The sequence below is a fragment of the Lissotriton helveticus genome, chromosome 6 (genome assembly GCF_964261635.1).
Source record: "Lissotriton helveticus chromosome 6, aLisHel1.1, whole genome shotgun sequence".
Classification (NCBI taxonomy): domain Eukaryota; kingdom Metazoa; phylum Chordata; class Amphibia; order Caudata; family Salamandridae; genus Lissotriton; species Lissotriton helveticus.
Genome location: NC_136067.1, coordinates 904,993,440 through 905,010,941, shown reverse-complemented (window position 1 = coordinate 905,010,941; position 17,502 = coordinate 904,993,440). Strand labels below are relative to the sequence as shown.

Sequence of the window (17,502 nt, the reverse complement as noted above, 5' to 3'; positions counted from 1 at the left end):
TCTGTGCTGGAAATCTGTTTGTGAAAATTTGCGAATGGCTGGAAGCATGAAGGTGTTGGTATAGGCAGGGAAATGCTAAAAAAAAGACTCAGCACTCAGTAGCTCTGTGTCCGTGAGACACAGAAAAGAAACTGACTTCACAAAAAATGTCAGGTGGATTTGTGACTGGCACTGAGGCAGCACCACCAACTGGGGCCCGTAATGGAGACCTCCGGAGAATCCTCTGAATCCAGTCCAAGGCCTGGGAAGTTTTTATGATAAAGAACCTTCAAGATAGGCAATGCATTAAACACTGCGTATGTGTCTCTCCAGGGTGAGTAAAAAACAACTTAAATGTAAGTATTTGAAGAGTATGGTACAGCTTGTTCATGAGACATCACTCAGCCTTGCCATAGTTCCTTTGTTTTCATATTTTAATGCATTCTGCAGGAAGTAATTGGTTTACTTGATCAACTTCCATATCCTTTGTACATGGGGAGAATAAGTAGAGATAGCAAGGAAGACATAGATTTGTAATGGGCTCCTGCTACCTTGTGGCTGGGTGTCTTGGTGCTGGCTCCAAACAAAATGAGAAAAAAGTGTAAAAAAATGACTTGAAGAAAACAGTTAATGAGAAAAGACATAGAAATGAATGAGTCTGGTGTGGGAGATAATAGCCATGTTTTATGATATTTTCAGAAAAAAAGCTGATCTTTAGTAGCCTTAAGTGTAGGAGGAAACACATTGTATGTGCTAGCCATAAGTAGCATAGGGTTTGCATCGGTTGATAGTCAGAGAAGGTGTGAGGTATTAACTCAGGACCAATGCTATTGATGGTCCTGTGACAGAAGCAAAGGCACTTAAAGGTGGTACACTTGACTGTCCCTGCTGATCCTGCCGATTACTTAGGCCACAGCATTTTTTACCACCTGCTATCTACACAGAAGGCATTTAGGTAAACCAGCCTAGAATCATTACAGTAATTTAAGTGTACGGAGATAGTGACCTGACTGACATTGTTGAAAAAAAGTTAGGAGAGGAGGTATACTTTTCCTAAGTTGGATGCAACTATATTCACGTTAGTTTTGTAGGAGAAGCAAGAATCAAAAATGAAGTCCAGAGAATTGGAATGCAGTCACAAGGCAATTGCAGAGATAGTGTTTGAAGCTCTTCTCTCTGGTGAAAATGTCATCATCCACATAGATGAGCAATTTGCATGTTGTTCAGCTAAGAGAAATAGACGAAGCAATGAGAAGGGATTAATGCACCAAAGGAGGCTAAGACCTGAACCAAGAGGAACATTGCAGAGAAGGATCATAAAAGAAGATGGGAAAGGGAAGTGGAACAGCATCAGCACTGTCAGGTAGAAAAGGGCAAAGCAAATCAAGCAGACCGACCGTCACTCGAATCCTATGGAGGCACCAAATTATGATGGAGTGGAGATTAGGTTTAATGTTGCAGATAGATGCAGTAGCATGAGAGTGACCATTCCCCTCCATCTAAAGTAAGCTGGAGGTCATCAAGAACTGAAGTTAGGGAGGTCTCAATGCCATACTTTGGTCTGATACCAGCTTGAGATGCATACAGCGTCTCTATGGTTTCACAAACAAGGGAAAGTTGGTTATTGGATATACTTCGAGTGAAATTAGGTGTAAAAGGCAGTAAAACTTTAGGGCTGAATTTGGAGAGTAGAGTGGAGTTGTATGAGGAATCATTATAGCCCTTTTCCCGCTGCAGAGGCCACCCTCACACTCAAAGACTGAAAGTAGGTGGAGTCATTTTCAGTAATGTTTCTATACTGAGGACATTTGTTTCTAAAGAACAAGTCACATTGCTCTGCAATTTCTAATTTTTAAATTATATCACCAACAAAGCCTTGCAATTGACCCGCTGCTAACTACCAGATTCTAATCAGACAGATTTATGCGTAACCCACTGTACAGGTTTGCTAGCATTGTTATTGCAGATATCTCTTTGACATCTTAAAAGTAATAAGGTACCTTAAAAATAATCAAGAGCACACACTAATTGCAACTATCAGGGAGAACATGCTGCATTTCTGGTCTGAGCAATTCACTTAAATGAAATTAACTGGTTTAAGAATACCTTCACAGATTCTAAGGCAGCTGTGTCAGCTTCAAACTTTTCTCCAATTTCCGATCTCAAGCGCTCAATTGCATCTTCCTCCTGTTCTTCTGGCTCCTCTTCTTCTACCTCCTCTTCTGGAAATTCCTCTGCAAGAATATCCTCTGTGTCATCTTCTTCCTCTTCTTCCTCCTCTACCTCTTCATCAACTTCTGTATCATCCTTAGGCTACAGTAAATGGTACACAGTTATTAAATTGTCATTTGTGTAAGAAATTCAGTAATTTACAATGGTCTAGACAGATCGTGCATAGAATGAGGTGCAACAATCTGCTTTAATTTTTGAAAAAATAAAATTATGCAATAATTTATAACAAATTTCCCAAAAACCCTACTGCATGTGGGGTAGTTTCCTCATCATTCAAAACTTAGGGGCCCATTATGATCGCGGACGGACTTGAGTCCGTCCGCGACTTAGAGGAGGAGGGAACCTCCGCATGGCCTGCGGAGTTCCCTCCTGTCGAATTAGGATGTGACCGCCACCCTGGCAGTCACATCCTCTATTTTTACCATTGCGGCGGGTGCGGCTTCAAGCTGCACCCGCCGCAATGGTAAAAATGCATACATTGCATTTGTATGCAGAAAGCGGCAGGCACCGTGCGGTGCCTGCCGATTTCTGCATACAAATGCAGGGGGGTACCATAGGTACCCTCATGTGCACCCCCCACCCCCCCCTTCACCCAGGGGGCCCGCAACGGGTCCCTGCAGTGAAGTCCCACATGCTTTTCCATGGCGGAAAACCCGCCGCGGAAAAGCATTTTTTTAAAGCCCATCCTAATATGGCTGGCGGTGTCTGAGAGACACCGCCACCATATTAGAGCTTTTCCGCCGCGGTTGTAAGCCAACCGCGGCGGAAAAGCTACGGACGGAAACCAGGACCCACCAGCCATCCTAATGTGGCGGTGGGTCTTTGGTGGGTCCGCTGCGGTTTTTCCGCATCCTCCGAGCCGGCGGTGGCTTCCGCCGGCCCGGAGGATGCGGAAAAACCGCAATCGTAATAGGCCCCTTAGAATGATGGCTCAGAACTTAAAATGATAAGCCTAAAATGACATCAAGGATGAATTAGCACAATATGGAAATATTTGAACTGTAACCTTCATCTAAATTCCAACTGCTTATTTAATAAATGTATAATGTATTCAATAGTTCGGTACTCTGATAGGTCTGCTAGGGCAGGGAGGTAAATACAGAGGACACATGTAAGCAAAGGAAACACAAGTGAATTTATTCAACACATGATGTTTCTCATGTGGTGAAAACAGACAAAAAGCAGACTAAGGTTGGGAAGAGAAACCGACTCTGAATTTTCCTGTCTGAGTTTGCCATATGAAGTATGGCAGCCCCAGGCAGGAAAAAGAAAGTTATATCCCCAAGCACAGGGCAAAAACTCCCTGCATGCGAGGGCCATTATTTGTTTGTTTTTAACAAGCTTCAATTTTGAAAGTGTGGCTCTGGATTAAGCTATGCCTAAAAGTGCATCTGCCTCACTGGCAGATGCGCTGAAGGCGCAGTGATTCCTGGCAAGTAGTGGGTGTGGGGGTAGCATCTCTAGATATGGCAGACAGTCCCCTCCACGGAGGACAGGGCCTCCACTGACCTGGCAAGTGCCTGCCAAAGTCTAAACGACCACAGTAATTTTCTTCAATGTTGAGTCCCAGCCTGTCCCTGGCTATTTTATTTGGGTATGTATGGTATGCTGGCATTCTTGACTTCGGATTTGCCTTTATTAGACATCAGTTTTGGACCAAAATCAGCTTAATTAACTCTGATAGTTCTTGCTTTTCCAGCCTACCCAGTGTGAATTAGTTCTGTCTGTTGTCAGGGAATATTGATGAATACATCAGTCATACCAATGGTGCAAATGGCACTCAATGCCGGCGTCACCCAGAAACTCCTCAGGAAACTACAGAACACCCTAAACGCCGCAGTCAGACTGGTCCTCAACATCCCTTGCTACAACCACTTCACCGAACACCGGCGAGAACTCCACGTTCTCTTAGTCAATAAAAGAGACACTTTCAAGCTCCTCACACATGCCTACAAAGCCCTCCACGTCGCAGAACCAGCATATCTGAACCAGCGCCCTCATTTCATGTACCCACTAGACACCTCCGCTCTGCCCAACTGGCCCTAGCCAACGTCTCACGGATCCGCAAGACCAGACCGGAGGAAGATTCTTTTCCTACCTCACTTCCAAGACCTGGGACACCCTTCCTCTCCACCTTAGGCAAGCTCCATCACAGACTCAATTCAGGAAGGAGCTCAAGACCTGGCTCTTTGACTGAACCCTAGCGCCTAGACTGATCAGCATCCCCTCGCCCCCACCCTTCAGCGCCTTGAGACCCTCACGGATGAGTAGCGGCGCTTAACAAACCCTGATTGATTGATGGTGGTTTTGTGATATTTACAAGCAGTCGGGTTCCCCGTAGAAGGCACTAGGTATATGCATATTTGGTTACCATGCCAAGACTCAGGAGCTGTTGGGATGAACATCTGTTGTGATGCCCACAGAAATTAAAATCTGTTTTTAAAATCCGAAATTACCTTTTTTAACTATGTTTTACTATACGGCTACAGCGGAGCTCACACTATAAGTGGTAGTATGACTGAGATACTTCTCTGTCACAGGAAGATGTATTTCACTTGAAATTGCCAAAACGTATAACTCTGCTACAGATCTGCACAGCAATAAACTGTGCAAATCGGTGTGTTCACAGCTACAATTTAAAATGACAACCTTTAACTCTTCATTTGGGAAACCTCACAATTAGTAGGATATAGAACTAGAAATTAAAACTATAGTCTACCATTGGTTCTGTCTCAAGAAAGTAATGGTACCTGTCATTTGGCTTTTTCATGCAAAAATACCAGTCAATTCACTGTAATGAAATGCGGTGTGTGAACTGCAAAACTGAATCCAATCTATAGTTTCTAGGAATCAAGGAAATACTCTGTACAAGTAAGGTGTTAAGATACAATCAAAACAGAACCAAAGGAAATAAAAAATGGAAGCATAGTCAAAGAAAGGAAAGGAACTGCATTATGAACAATTCCAAGAAGACAGACTATTCAAGGAAGATAGAGGATCAAAAGGAAAAGACAGAAAGTGCAAGTATCAAATCACAGTACATAACAAAGCAGTGCAGTGCTTCAATAAGAGTAGTGTGGAATATGGTGGAGTATTTACCATGTTCAGTAACCATCTATCATCTCAGAGCAGACTACTGCTACAACCTATTGGATGAGCTAGACAGTTTTGGTCTCCCCACCAGCTGCCATGGAGGTTACATTGGGGATTTTACAACTGCATATCCCAGCCTATAAAGACTGCAAAGCCCTAGAGCAGACCAATTCAGATTCTGTATCAGGGTCTTTCCAGGATGATCCTCGGTGCCTATTATTCTGACTCCACTGCACATAGTGACTGTTCCTGGATGGCTATGACAAAGTACAATCTTTGCTCTTGCCTTGGCCTGCTTATAGCCCTGTCTGGCGTCTGGCCTCTGCTGAAAGGATTGCTCCCCCTTGATTCTCTCTCTCAAGAGCCATGTTTCTGTCCCCTTTTCAGCTGCTGTGGCTCCCACATTGAACCATTCATCTTCTTCACTAGGGCTTCAGTGATCTGTTACCTCTATCACTTCTGCTCCCCTGGATCACTGGCTCACCATGGCTGCAACTTTGCTGAGTTTGTGACAAAGCTGCCCCTCTCTCCCTTCACTTCCTTACATGGATTCAGCCGTTGGTGTTGGCCCCAAACCATACAAGCTTGGATATACCTCACATCTCAGGTATGCTATACTAGACTACAAGGGCCACACTGTGATTAACAGCACACCTGAACTATTGGAAAGGAAGTGCACTCTTTGGTGGGGATCTGAGTACTTGGTGTCTCATCGGGGGTTGTATTTAGTAGTTTATATTGTTGCATCGACCTTTGCCTCACGAATGGTGGAACAATAAATATGATTTTAGTTGGTACGTACTATACATGTTTGTCATGAATGCTTTGTATTGCTGTTTCACAGCTGGTAAACATACTAAATGGTGTTTTCTTTCGGTGGGTGAAATTTGCTACACAGACACAAAACTTTGAGCAATTTGAAAGAGTTAGTGCATTTAGCATTGCACTGTTTGATTCTAAAACTTGTTTTAAAAAAAAATGCTAATAAAAAGATTTATAATAAAAAAATCTCGAGCAATTCAGTCCCTTTCCACAGGTTTCACATCTAACTGCCCGGGATTTTGAAAAAGGTGAAATGGAGGCAGAATGCCCTGCAGCACATACCCCATTCGGCACAATGAGAAATGCACAGAACAAGGAATTCTTGTGTGTCGTCCAGCACTGTCAGGGGCTGGACAATGTACTTGCTTTAATGGTCACTGCGTAGTTAAACACACTGACCCTGTGCCCGGCAGTGCACCAATGCAAGTTCATGACAAGGGGAGCCTGTGTTTGGTGCCTGCCAGCAAGAGTAGTGTGAAGGAATTCCTGGTTCCAAAAGCACTGTCAGTGGTCCAGGCAATGTTATTACTTACATAACATTAAGATAATGACAATGCCAAGCCCTTTACAATGCTCCTAAAGAACAAGTTACTTACCTTCGGTAACGCTTTTTCTGGTAGATACAATATCTGCCTGTGGATTCCTCACCTTGTGAATATCCCCCTTGCGTCAGCAACATTCGGAAATTCTTCTTTGTGGCTTAGCACCAACGTGGACGACGTCACAGAGGCACAACACCGCACGCGACTCCGCTGACGTCACTGACTCCATAATAGGCCCACGCCGGCGTGATGACATCAGTTCCGCCCTTTTTTCCGTGCCTTCGAGGCACACGAACGGACCAACATCAGTAGATATATACACAGTACACACAGTACACAAATGTCAAGATAACACACATAGTGTGAAACCAATGCAGAAAAGCAATTGAAATAAAACGTTTCCTTCAACAATAAAAACATATTAACATCACAGTTACTCAGGTATAGAAGAGTGGACAACGGGGAGGCGGGTGGGTCAGTGAGGAATCCACAGGCAGATACTGTATCCACCAGAAAAAGCGTTACCGAAGGTAAGTAACTTGTTCTTCTGATGGATACATCTGCCAGTGGATTCCTCACCTTGTGAATAGATTCCCACAGCAGTCCCCACTCCCGGAGGAGGGTGTCTACTCTCCTATACCAGAAAATCCTGGAGGACAGAACGCGCAAAGTGGCCTTCCCTCCTCACCTCGGTATCCAAGCAGTAATGCTGCGCGAAAGTGTGGAGGGAGGCCCAAGTTGCCGCTTTACAAATATCCTCAACAGGTACACCCCTAGACAAAGCAGATGTTGAAGACTTTGCTCTAGTAGAGTGGGCTCTTATACCCTCTTGAGGTTCCTTACCAGCCAGGGCGTAGCAGATCTTGATGCATAGAATTATCCATCTCGAAAGTGTGCGCTTGTGCACAGCTCTTGCTTTCCTGGAACCAGCAAATCCAACAAACAGCTGGTCATCAACACGATAGTCCTTAGTCCTATCAAGATAAAAGCTCAACGCCCTCTTAGGGTCCAGACGGTGAAGCCGCTCCTCCTCCTTGGAAGGGTGAGGGGGAGGATAGAAGGTAGGAAGGGTAATGGACTGTCCTAGATGGAAGGGAGTTACCACCTTAGGCAGAAAAGCAGCCCTGGTCCTAAGAACCATTTGTTCAGCATGGATGGTCAAGAATGGGGGCTTTGAACTAAGAGCTTAAAGCTCACTTACCCTCCTTGCCGAGGTAATTGCAACTAGGAAAACCGTCTTAAAAGACAACAATCATAAGGGACAATTATGTAGAGGTTCGAAAGGGGAACCCATTAAAAAAGTAAGCACTAAATTCAAGTCCCATTGAGGCACAATAAAAGGAGCAGGAGGAAATTTATTTGTAAGGCCCTTCAGAAATCTTAAAACAATAGGAGATTTAAATAAGGACGGCTGATCCGGCAGGCAGAGAAAAGCCGACACAGCCGAAAGATAACCTTTCACTGTAGCCACAGCAAAACCTTGCTGCGCTAAAGAAATAGCAAATAGGTGCATATCTGACAAACGAGCCCTCAAAGGGTCAATGGACTTCTCCCCACACCAAATCACAAATTTAGACCATCTGTAAGAATAGATTGACTTAGTGGAGTCACGCCTGGCCGAAAGAATGACATCCACCACATCATGTGGGAGAGAAAAGGAGTTCAATCTCCAGGCATGAAGGTGTAAGGTTTGGAGGTGGGGGTGTAGAACCTGCCCCTCCATCTGAGAGAGGAGATCTGCCCTGAAAGGGAGACGGAGCGGCGGGCACGAGGAGAGGTGGAGAAGATCTGTCTACCACACCCTTCTTGGCCAATCCGGGGCGATCAATATGACTTGGGCCCGGTCTTGGCGAATCTTCCTCAGAACCCGAGGACTCAAGGGTATGGGAGGAAACACGTAAAGGAGTTGCGAGTCCCAACTCAACTGAAACGCGTCCCCCAAGGCTCCCTGCATCGGAAACTGGAGGTTGCAGAATGATGGGCAGTGAGCATTCTCGCGAGTGGCGAACAGGTCCACCTGAGGAGTCCCCCACGTCCGAAAGACGTGACAAACTACCTCTTGATGAAGCCTCCACTCGTGGTCGGCTGAGAACTGCCGACTGAGACTGTCTGCACCCACGTTCAGAACTCCGGCCAGATGATTTGCCATCAGACAAATCTGATGATCCTGAACCCAGGACCAGAGACGCAGAGCCTCTCTGCAGAGACACTGTGACCCTACTCCTCCCTGCTTGTTCACATACCACATCGCAGTGGTGTTGTCCGTCAGGACCTGAACGGACCGCCCGCGAAGGGAAGGGAGGAAGGCCTTGAGCGCCAGACGTATCGCCCGCAATTCCAGAAGGTTGATGTGAAGCAACCTTTCCTTTGGAGACCAAAGACCTTTGATCTCCAGATCCCCCAGATGAGCAGCCAACCCTAGAGTGGACACATCCGTTATCACTGTGGCCACCGCAGGAGGAAGTTGGAAAGGCTTTCCTTGAGACAGATTGCCCTCCACACTCCACCAAGACAGATCAGCTGCAGTTTCTCTGGAGATCCTGATGGACTCCCTGAGATCTCCGTTGTGTTGATACCACTGCCTACGGAGGCATCACTGGAGTGCCCTCATATGCCAGCATGCATGGTTGACCAACAGAATGCAAGAAGCCAACAGACCGAGCATACAAAGGACCTTCAGGACTGGAACGACCGCTCCATTGTGAAATAAAGGAATCATTTCCTGTATGTCGCGAATCCTTTGAGGAGGAGGGAATGCCCGACATACAGTAGTATCCAGTACTGCACCTATGAACAGGTTGCTCTGGGAGGGCACCAGGTGAGATTTGGGTACATTTATTGAAAAACCCAACATGTACAACAACTGAGTTGTGACTTGCAGATGATGGAGCACTTTCTCCGGAGAGTCTGCTTTGATCAGCCAATCGTCCAGATAAGGGAATACCGGAACCCCTGACCTTCTGAGATGTGCAGCCACGACTGCCATCACCTTGCTGAAGACTCGAGGCGCAGTGGTAAGATCAAATGGAGGGACCGCAAACTGGTAGTGCTGCGATCCCACCTTAAAACGGAGATACTTCCTGTGCGACTTCAGAATGGGGATGTGGAAACACGCATCCTGCAAGTCGATTGACACCATCCAATCTTCTTCCAGCAGCGCTTGAAGTACCTGCGCAAGGGTGAGCATCTTGAACTTCTCCTGCTTCAGGTAAAGGTTCAAGGCCCTGAGATCCAGGATTGGACGAAGTCTGCCATCCTTTTTAGGGATCAGGAAATACCGGGAGTAGCACCTGTGACCCCTCTCCTGCTCTGGAACCACCTCTATCGCACCCTTTCTGAACAGAGCAAGGACTTCTTCCTGCAAGAACAGCAGGTGGTCCTCCGCACAAAAGCCTTGCTAAGGAGGGTAATTGGGGGAAATTCCCGAAAGGGAAGAGCATACCCATTCTCCACGAGATTGAGAACCCAAAGATCCGATGTAATCAATTCCCAATCTCATAGAAAATGGGTAAGCTGGCCCCCCCACTGGGCCCACATGATCCAGAATGGCGGATCTAGGGCTGCTTTGCTGTGGTGGCAGGGGGTTGGGAAGAGGTAGAGGAGGAGGAGGAGGCCTGACGACCTCTAGGACGAGCTCTTTGCCTGCCCCTGTATGACTTGTACAGCGTATTTTGCTGCTGCTGCTGCTGCTGAGGCTGCCTGGAGGTCCGAAAGGAAGACCTGCCAAAACCTCTGAACCTCTTCCCTGTAGTACCTCTGGGCTGCAGGCCCAAAGATCTCGCTGTCCCTCTGCTGTCCTTAAATCTTTCTAAAGCAGCATCAGCCTTCTTTCCAAACAACCCTGACCCATCAAAGGGCAAATCCATCAAAGCAGCTTGGACATCCGCAGAGAACTCAAATGATTTAAACCATGCCGCTCTTCTTGTGGCCAAAGAACCCATCACTCTTGCTACCGAGTCAGCAGTGTCCAGACCACTCTGAATGGCCTGTCTAGCGGCAATCACTTCTTGAAAATCCTTCCTATCCTCCTCAGGAAGCTTTGGAACCAGCTGTTTGACTGAACCCATCAACGCATGGATATAGCGTCCCATTAGACAAGTTGAATTAGTCGATTTGAGCACCATGCTTGCCGAGGAAAATACTTTTTTAGCAGCCTGGAACCTGTGGTAACGCGCCCGCAGATTTGTTCGAGCAGGCCGCCTGCACAACCAAGCTCTCTTGCAAGGGGTGTATGGATAAAAAGTCCAGGTCACCAGGTGCCACCCTGTACCTTCTTGCAACCGCCCTCGAAACAGCAGGGGCTGTAAGCGGTCTTTTCCAAACCTCAGATATAGGCTCTGCCAAAGCATCATTAAAAGGGAGCATAGGCTCGACCACAGAGGTAGGCGAATGAAGGACTTCAGTCAGTATATTAGCTTTATACTCTGCAGTTGGAAGTGTTAAATTCAACAAGTCTGCAGCCTTTCTTGTGACCACGTGATAAGGTGTCACATCCTTTGAAGGGGCGTCAGAAATAGAGGCCAAATCCCAATCAGGGGACAGTTCAAGACCACTAGCCTCTCTCAGATCATCGAAAAGATCCTCTGAATCCTGCAGCTCACCCTCTTCCATTTCTGCTTCACGATACCTCTGCTCTTACAGAAGTCTCTGTGCCTCACGGCTTGACCTCTCCTTCATGAATAAAGTCGACGGATCCGGAATCGACTCAGTCGGAGCCGGAGCCGGCGTCAAGCCCGAAGCCTGGGGACCAGACCGCTGAAAACGAGGTCGGATCGGATTCAGCATTGGCGTCGAGGGTGTTGGCGTTGATGGTCTTGGCGTCGAAGGCTTCGGCGGCGCCGAGTAAAGCCATGGCGGCGTCGGAGCCGGCATAAATGGCATAAAAGGCGCAGGAGCATAAGTCCTGGAGATACCCAGATTGTATGCTAATGGACCCGTGGGACCAACTGGTGCACCAGCGGGGTACATAGCTCTTGAATACACTCCATACATAGCATTCAGGAACTGAGTAGGGTCCTGACCTGGAGCGGGAAAAGCTGGATAAGAGCCCACAGGTTGCTCTCGAGGGAGCGGAGTCTTCTCGACTTCGACCTCAACCTCAGGCTGGTGCACCGGGGTCGACGAACCCGCAGGCAACGGAGCCTCCTCTTCTCCTCCATCTTCTTCATCTCCCTCACCCTCCTGGTCAGAAGAATGAGTCCGAGCCGGAGAAGGATTCGACATCGGCTTCGGTGAATGAACAGGCAAATTCACAGGCGAAGCCTCACCTTCGGAGACTTGAACTTCCGGAGTCGGAGCCTCCACATCTTTGCGAAGTAACTTTACCTGCGACTTCAGTCTCGAGCTCGAGTCCTTCCCAGAATGATGACGAGACTCATGAGATCTCTTCTTGTGCCTCTTCCTTGATGACTTCGAAGCATGCACCGAAGACGACCTCGAGCGCGACTTCGAGTGAGATCTCGACCTCGAACGACGATTCCGTGACCTTGACCTCTTCTTGTCCTTCCTGCTCTTCAACTTTGCAACAAGGAGTTTCGCCTCCCACTCACGGAGAGCCTTAGGATTCATTTTCTTACAGGATGAACATTCCTCGACGTCATGGTCCAAACTCAAACACCAGACACAGCACTCGTGCGGATCCGTCATAGACATCATCTTGCCGCACTCTCCGCAGGGCTTGAATCCAGTCTTCTTCGTGGACATTTTGACACAAAGAAGCAAAAGGACACCGAAATGAAACAAACAGTAACAAAGTTACCAACAGCTACAGAGGATCCCTAGAAACCTTTAGCGTCGACGACGCGTAAAAAAGGGAACTGATGTCATCACGCTGGCGTGGGCCTACTATGGAGTCGGTAACGTCAGCGGAGTCGCGCGCGGGGTCGTGCCTCTGTGACATCCTCCACGTCGGCGCGAAGCTACAAATAAGAATTTCCGATTGTTGCTGATGAAAGGGGATATTCACAAGGTGAGGAATCCACTGGCAGATGTATCCATCAGAAAGCAAAACAATAGTGATGTCTGTTTTATTTACCTGCAAGGCAACCCTAATACCGCCTCACAGGTGGAAAGAAAAACAGCAAATTTTGGCCTTTTCCACAATTTGTTTGAAGGTTTCGTCCACCACTGGTGTCCACCTTTTCACATGTCTGTTTATTCATTTTGGCTCAGTTAGTCCATCTCTCTGTAGGAACATTCATCTTTGGTTGTGAGGTACACTTACCCCAATCACTCAACACCAGGGTGAGAAAATCTAGCTCAGTCTCTCCTGAAGCCACTCCTCTTTACTTTATTTCCTCAACACCATTTCTTTTATAGCCTGTCTCATAGAAGACCTGTTGACGTTTTCATTGTTCTTGGCACCATTGCAGTGGTTGTGTTATTTGATATCCCAATAGATAAAGAAGTAACGTGGTTAGCAACTACAGGTACGGATGCATGCAGAGTAAATTGACCTAAGCAGGTGTATAGTGATAGGTGATATCCTGACTTGCATCATATGGATCATTTGCTGCAGGAAGATGAAAAGGTGAATGACAACATAGGGCACAACAGTGTATCTTATGTCGTCAAACAGCAACATAATCCCTTGAATACAGTGTGCACCATTCTGGTCTTATTAAAACTTGTGAACGGGGTATAACCCTTACAGAGGAAGAGCACAAACATTCTGAAGACATGCAGCCTGCTGTCGACACATAAACCACTAAAGTGACCAGAATTCCAGTCTTTAGGAATCAAGAGGCCTGGGCAACTGTCAAAGGAAGGGATTTAAAGATTGTTATAGCTGCAGTGTCACAAGGCTGTTGAATGGAGAACCACTTTCCCTCTAGCTGAAGAGTTTTTCTACAGCTGGCACCAACAGAAATAATAGGAGATACAAACATAAATGTGTGTTTAATAGAATACAGCCTATCCCAAAAGGAGACATGTTTGTGTTTAGTACAACAGAATAAATTGCCAAGAGGTAGAATAGATTTGTTCCTACACTAGAGAAAGTATGGAACCTGTGCAGGAGATTAAAGCCTGATGTGCAACATGCACAGGATGGAAGGTTAAGAGACTGCCTGATTGAGAAGGAAGTAGGATTGAAGAAGTACTGTAGAAATTTGTCAGCAAAAAACTTGTTCTGAGCAACCAAATTTGATGCCACATGCTTCAAGCTAGCATTCTATGGGTCCACATACGTCCAAGGCTAGAGGACTGGAAGAACAATTGTCCCAGCTTCAATGACTGACCCTGAGAGAAGTTAGTACACAGAGAGCCTTTAAACCGAGAGAATGATGGGGCATATTATCAAGAAAGCTCGATACAATATCGCAGAAAACTACAGATAAAGCGGCGATAATGGGCTTGATAATATGCTCTATGGAATTCGAATCGAAGCCCATGTTAGATATGAAGACATCTAACATGGGCTTCGATTGGAATTCCATAGAGCATCAGACAGCAAAAGGGAAGAATAAATATTCAAGAAGAGTTAAGGATATGCATATATGCTGTTATCTCTGAAATATAGCCACGTGTCACAACTACAGAACTGTGGAAGGGAATTCGGCTAGCCAGACAGAACACAGGACAACAAAAGGTTCCAAAAAAGCCTATAACCAGGCACTTCTGAGGAAGGATCCTCCAGAGTCAAAATGAGCAGTACCTTTTTAGAACCTTTTTCAAGTGTCAGAGAAATTGAAGACGCATTACACTCCTTTTTAACATGGAAAGCAAAATCCAAGGCTTCTAATATGTCAACAGACCCCAGCAGACAATCCATTGACCAAGTACAGCAGGGCACCTTAATGTACCACACTGTACATCCACATCAACTTCATGGCAGGCTATAAATCCCAATAGCAGATCTCACTTCACAATCATCAAATAACTCGCCCTGAGGACGTAACTCAGACTCTTGCCCCTGCAACCATTCAAGGGTGTGCTGTTTTACAACATGGTCATGAGATCCTGATGTTGCTAGAGATATATTTGCTTTTGAGGAAGACTGCTTAAGGAGATTGCAGGGGGTGTACAAAGAAATGATAATACGTGCACCAACTGGTCTCCAATTTGACCAATTTGTTCTCCAAAACTCTCAAATCCCGGATCCGGCAAAAGAGAGGTGGGACAGATAGCTAATGTCTTTTTGACCTGTGAATTTGATGTTGGAGGAACTCACTGGGTAAAATACAATATGTGTACGAAAGTAGGATCTGCTTTTATGTATACCTCCACGTTTTGCCGGGTGCTAGCTATTTCTGACTAGTCTGACTGGGATCCTGCTAATCAGGACCACAGTCTCTGTGCTTACCACCCTGAATTGGTATGGTAAGTACTTAGGTACATCCTAGATTGGACACTGGTGTACCCTTGAAGCATGCATTATGCCATCCATGAGGGACCACTCAAACTGTAACTACAGGTCTGCCATTGCAGCCTGTGTAACCTGGGGCTAGCACCACAACTGACAGATATAGGTTTCCGTATGTCTGAGGTCACTGCACTTAAAACCTATATGTCACCTCTAAAGTAGGCCTTTGAATTCTGAAAGCAGGGTGCTCAGTTCTAAGTATGAGGGTGCCCTTACAACCTTCGGAGTCCATTCTTCCGGGTTGTAAGTGCATCAACCATTACGATACATTGAGTGGCCATGCGTCCTTACGTGATGACCATCTCTAAACTGGCTGTAACAAACCCTATTATGTTTGGTATCAAACATGTTGGAAACATACCCCCACACCGTAAATGGTGTGGGAGATATGATTACATGGGTAAACAACCTTTACTACGATGTTTTCATTCCGAATTCAAATATTACGCATACTTTCACTCCGCAAATGCATTCACACCAAATACTTTCACTCCGCACATGCATTCACACCGAATACTTTCACTCCGCAATACTATTACTCCGTAAGCTGCATTCCAAGCTGAACTGTTATGAACTGTAAAGGTAATATTGCTAAATAAGTAATACATAACTGTGCAGAACTAGTAATTACATTTGGGGATATCGTGGTCTGAAAGTAAAAGAGTGCTGTGGTTTGGTAAATAGCTGTTGGTGCAAGGGGATTGAGAAGCATTAGTGGCATGCAGAAAGGATGTATTAAATATTAGTTCTACGGGCATAAAAAGCTAAGCAATCGTCCGTGAAAAATCCTACTCTAGAAAAGAATTTAAATGATAATTATTGAAGTTGTTATTTAAAATATAATATTTAAAAACAAGTGACTTACCGAATAAATGTAGTGTGTATCTGTTACTTGTATATGTATTTTAATAGTGCAAAAATTACAAAACTTATTACTTGAAAAAAAAAGGATGGAGAGACTGAAAAATGATGTGGAGTGGCAGAAGAATATTAGAGATGGTGAAGCTGTTAAAAAGGTTTGTGTCGTGTAATGTTGAAAAAAATTGTCTCTCTTTTATGTTTATAAATACTTTTGTCGTAAGGGTTAATTCATTTTAAGAATAGTTTTATTTTGCAGCGTGTGTTCAACAGGAACAGATGCAGGACATAACTTCGGAAAGGTAAGTTAGATATTATTTATTTTTATTGATTATAATTGAAAGAAGGATTAGGAGAAAATTAAGAAAAAAAAGAAAGGAAATCGTTGTTAAAGCATTCGTTCCAAATAAATGCGTGATATGTGTAGATTTCTATATTAAAATAGATGTTTAGTTGAGATTGCTTTGTTTTAAAAAAATGCGGAGTAATGGTATTTGCGGAATTATAAATGCTTTGTGATGGTATGCGGACACATATCATGCGGAATAACGTCACATACTCGATTACATGCACTGTAAAGCTCCTACGGGAGGCCCACTGTTCTCTCAGTACCAGTCTTCTAGAGCCGGACAGCGGAACATGGATGCTGCCGACCAGAGACACAATTCTGCCCTCCTGCTGCTGAGCCAAGCTTGAGCAGGGGAAGTCATTAACAGCAGGGTGGAGATGCACTTAATCGTAGGCTTGTCTGAAAAGAACAAGTTACTTACCTTCGGTAACGCTTTTTCTGGTAGATACAATATCTGCCTGTGGATTCCTCACCTTGTGAATATCCCCTTGCGTCAGCAACATTCGGAAATTCTTTTTGTAGCTTCGCGCCGACGTGGATCCGGACGTCACAGAGGCACGGCACCGCTCGCGACTCCGCTGACGTCACCGACGCCTATAATAGGCCCACGCCGGCATGATGACATCAGTTCCGCCCTTTTTTCCGTGCCATCGAGGCACACGGACGGACCGATGACAGTAGACATATACACAGTATACACAGTATAGAAATCAAGGTTACACACACAGTGTGAAGCAAATGCAATAAAACATTTGAAATAAACAACTCCTTGACAATAATAAAATAATACATTATAGAAACACTGGCATAGAAGAGTGGACAACGGGGAGGCGGGTGGGTCAGTGAGGAATCCACAGGCAGATAGTGTATCTACCAGAAAAAGCGTTACCGAAGGTAAGTAACTTGTTCTTCTGATAGATACAACTGCCGTGTGGATTCCTCACCTTGTGAATAGAGTCCCACAGCAGTCCCCACTCCCGGAGGAGGGTGTCCACTCTTCTAGACCAGGAAATCCTGGAGGACAGAGCGAGCAAAAGGACCGTCCCTCCTCACCTCGGAATCCAAGCAGTAATGCTTCGCGAAAGTGTGGGGGGAAGACCAAGTTGCCGCTCTACAAATATCTTCTACAGGCACACCTCTAGCCAATGCAGAGGTCGAAGACTTAGCTCTAGTAGAATGAGCCCCTATACCCTCTGGTGGTTCCTTACCGGCCAAAGAGTAGCAGATCTTAATGCAGAGGACGATCCATCTCGACAAAGTCCTCT

The 17,502-nt window shown here is 45.6% G+C and overlaps 1 protein-coding gene across 5 annotated transcripts in view; it reads right to left on the bottom strand.

The window, feature by feature from the left end:
* Positions 1-17,502, bottom strand: part of AK9 (adenylate kinase 9) — a 1,611,121-nt gene that overhangs the window by 535,262 nt on the left and 1,058,357 nt on the right. For all 5 annotated transcript variants that reach the window (XM_078648533.1, XM_078648534.1, XM_078648537.1 and 2 more), the window contains one exon: positions 2,086-2,292. In XM_078648533.1, the coding sequence (XP_078504659.1) occupies positions 2,086-2,292 (207 nt within the window). The remainder of the gene's footprint in view (positions 1-2,085; positions 2,293-17,502) is intronic.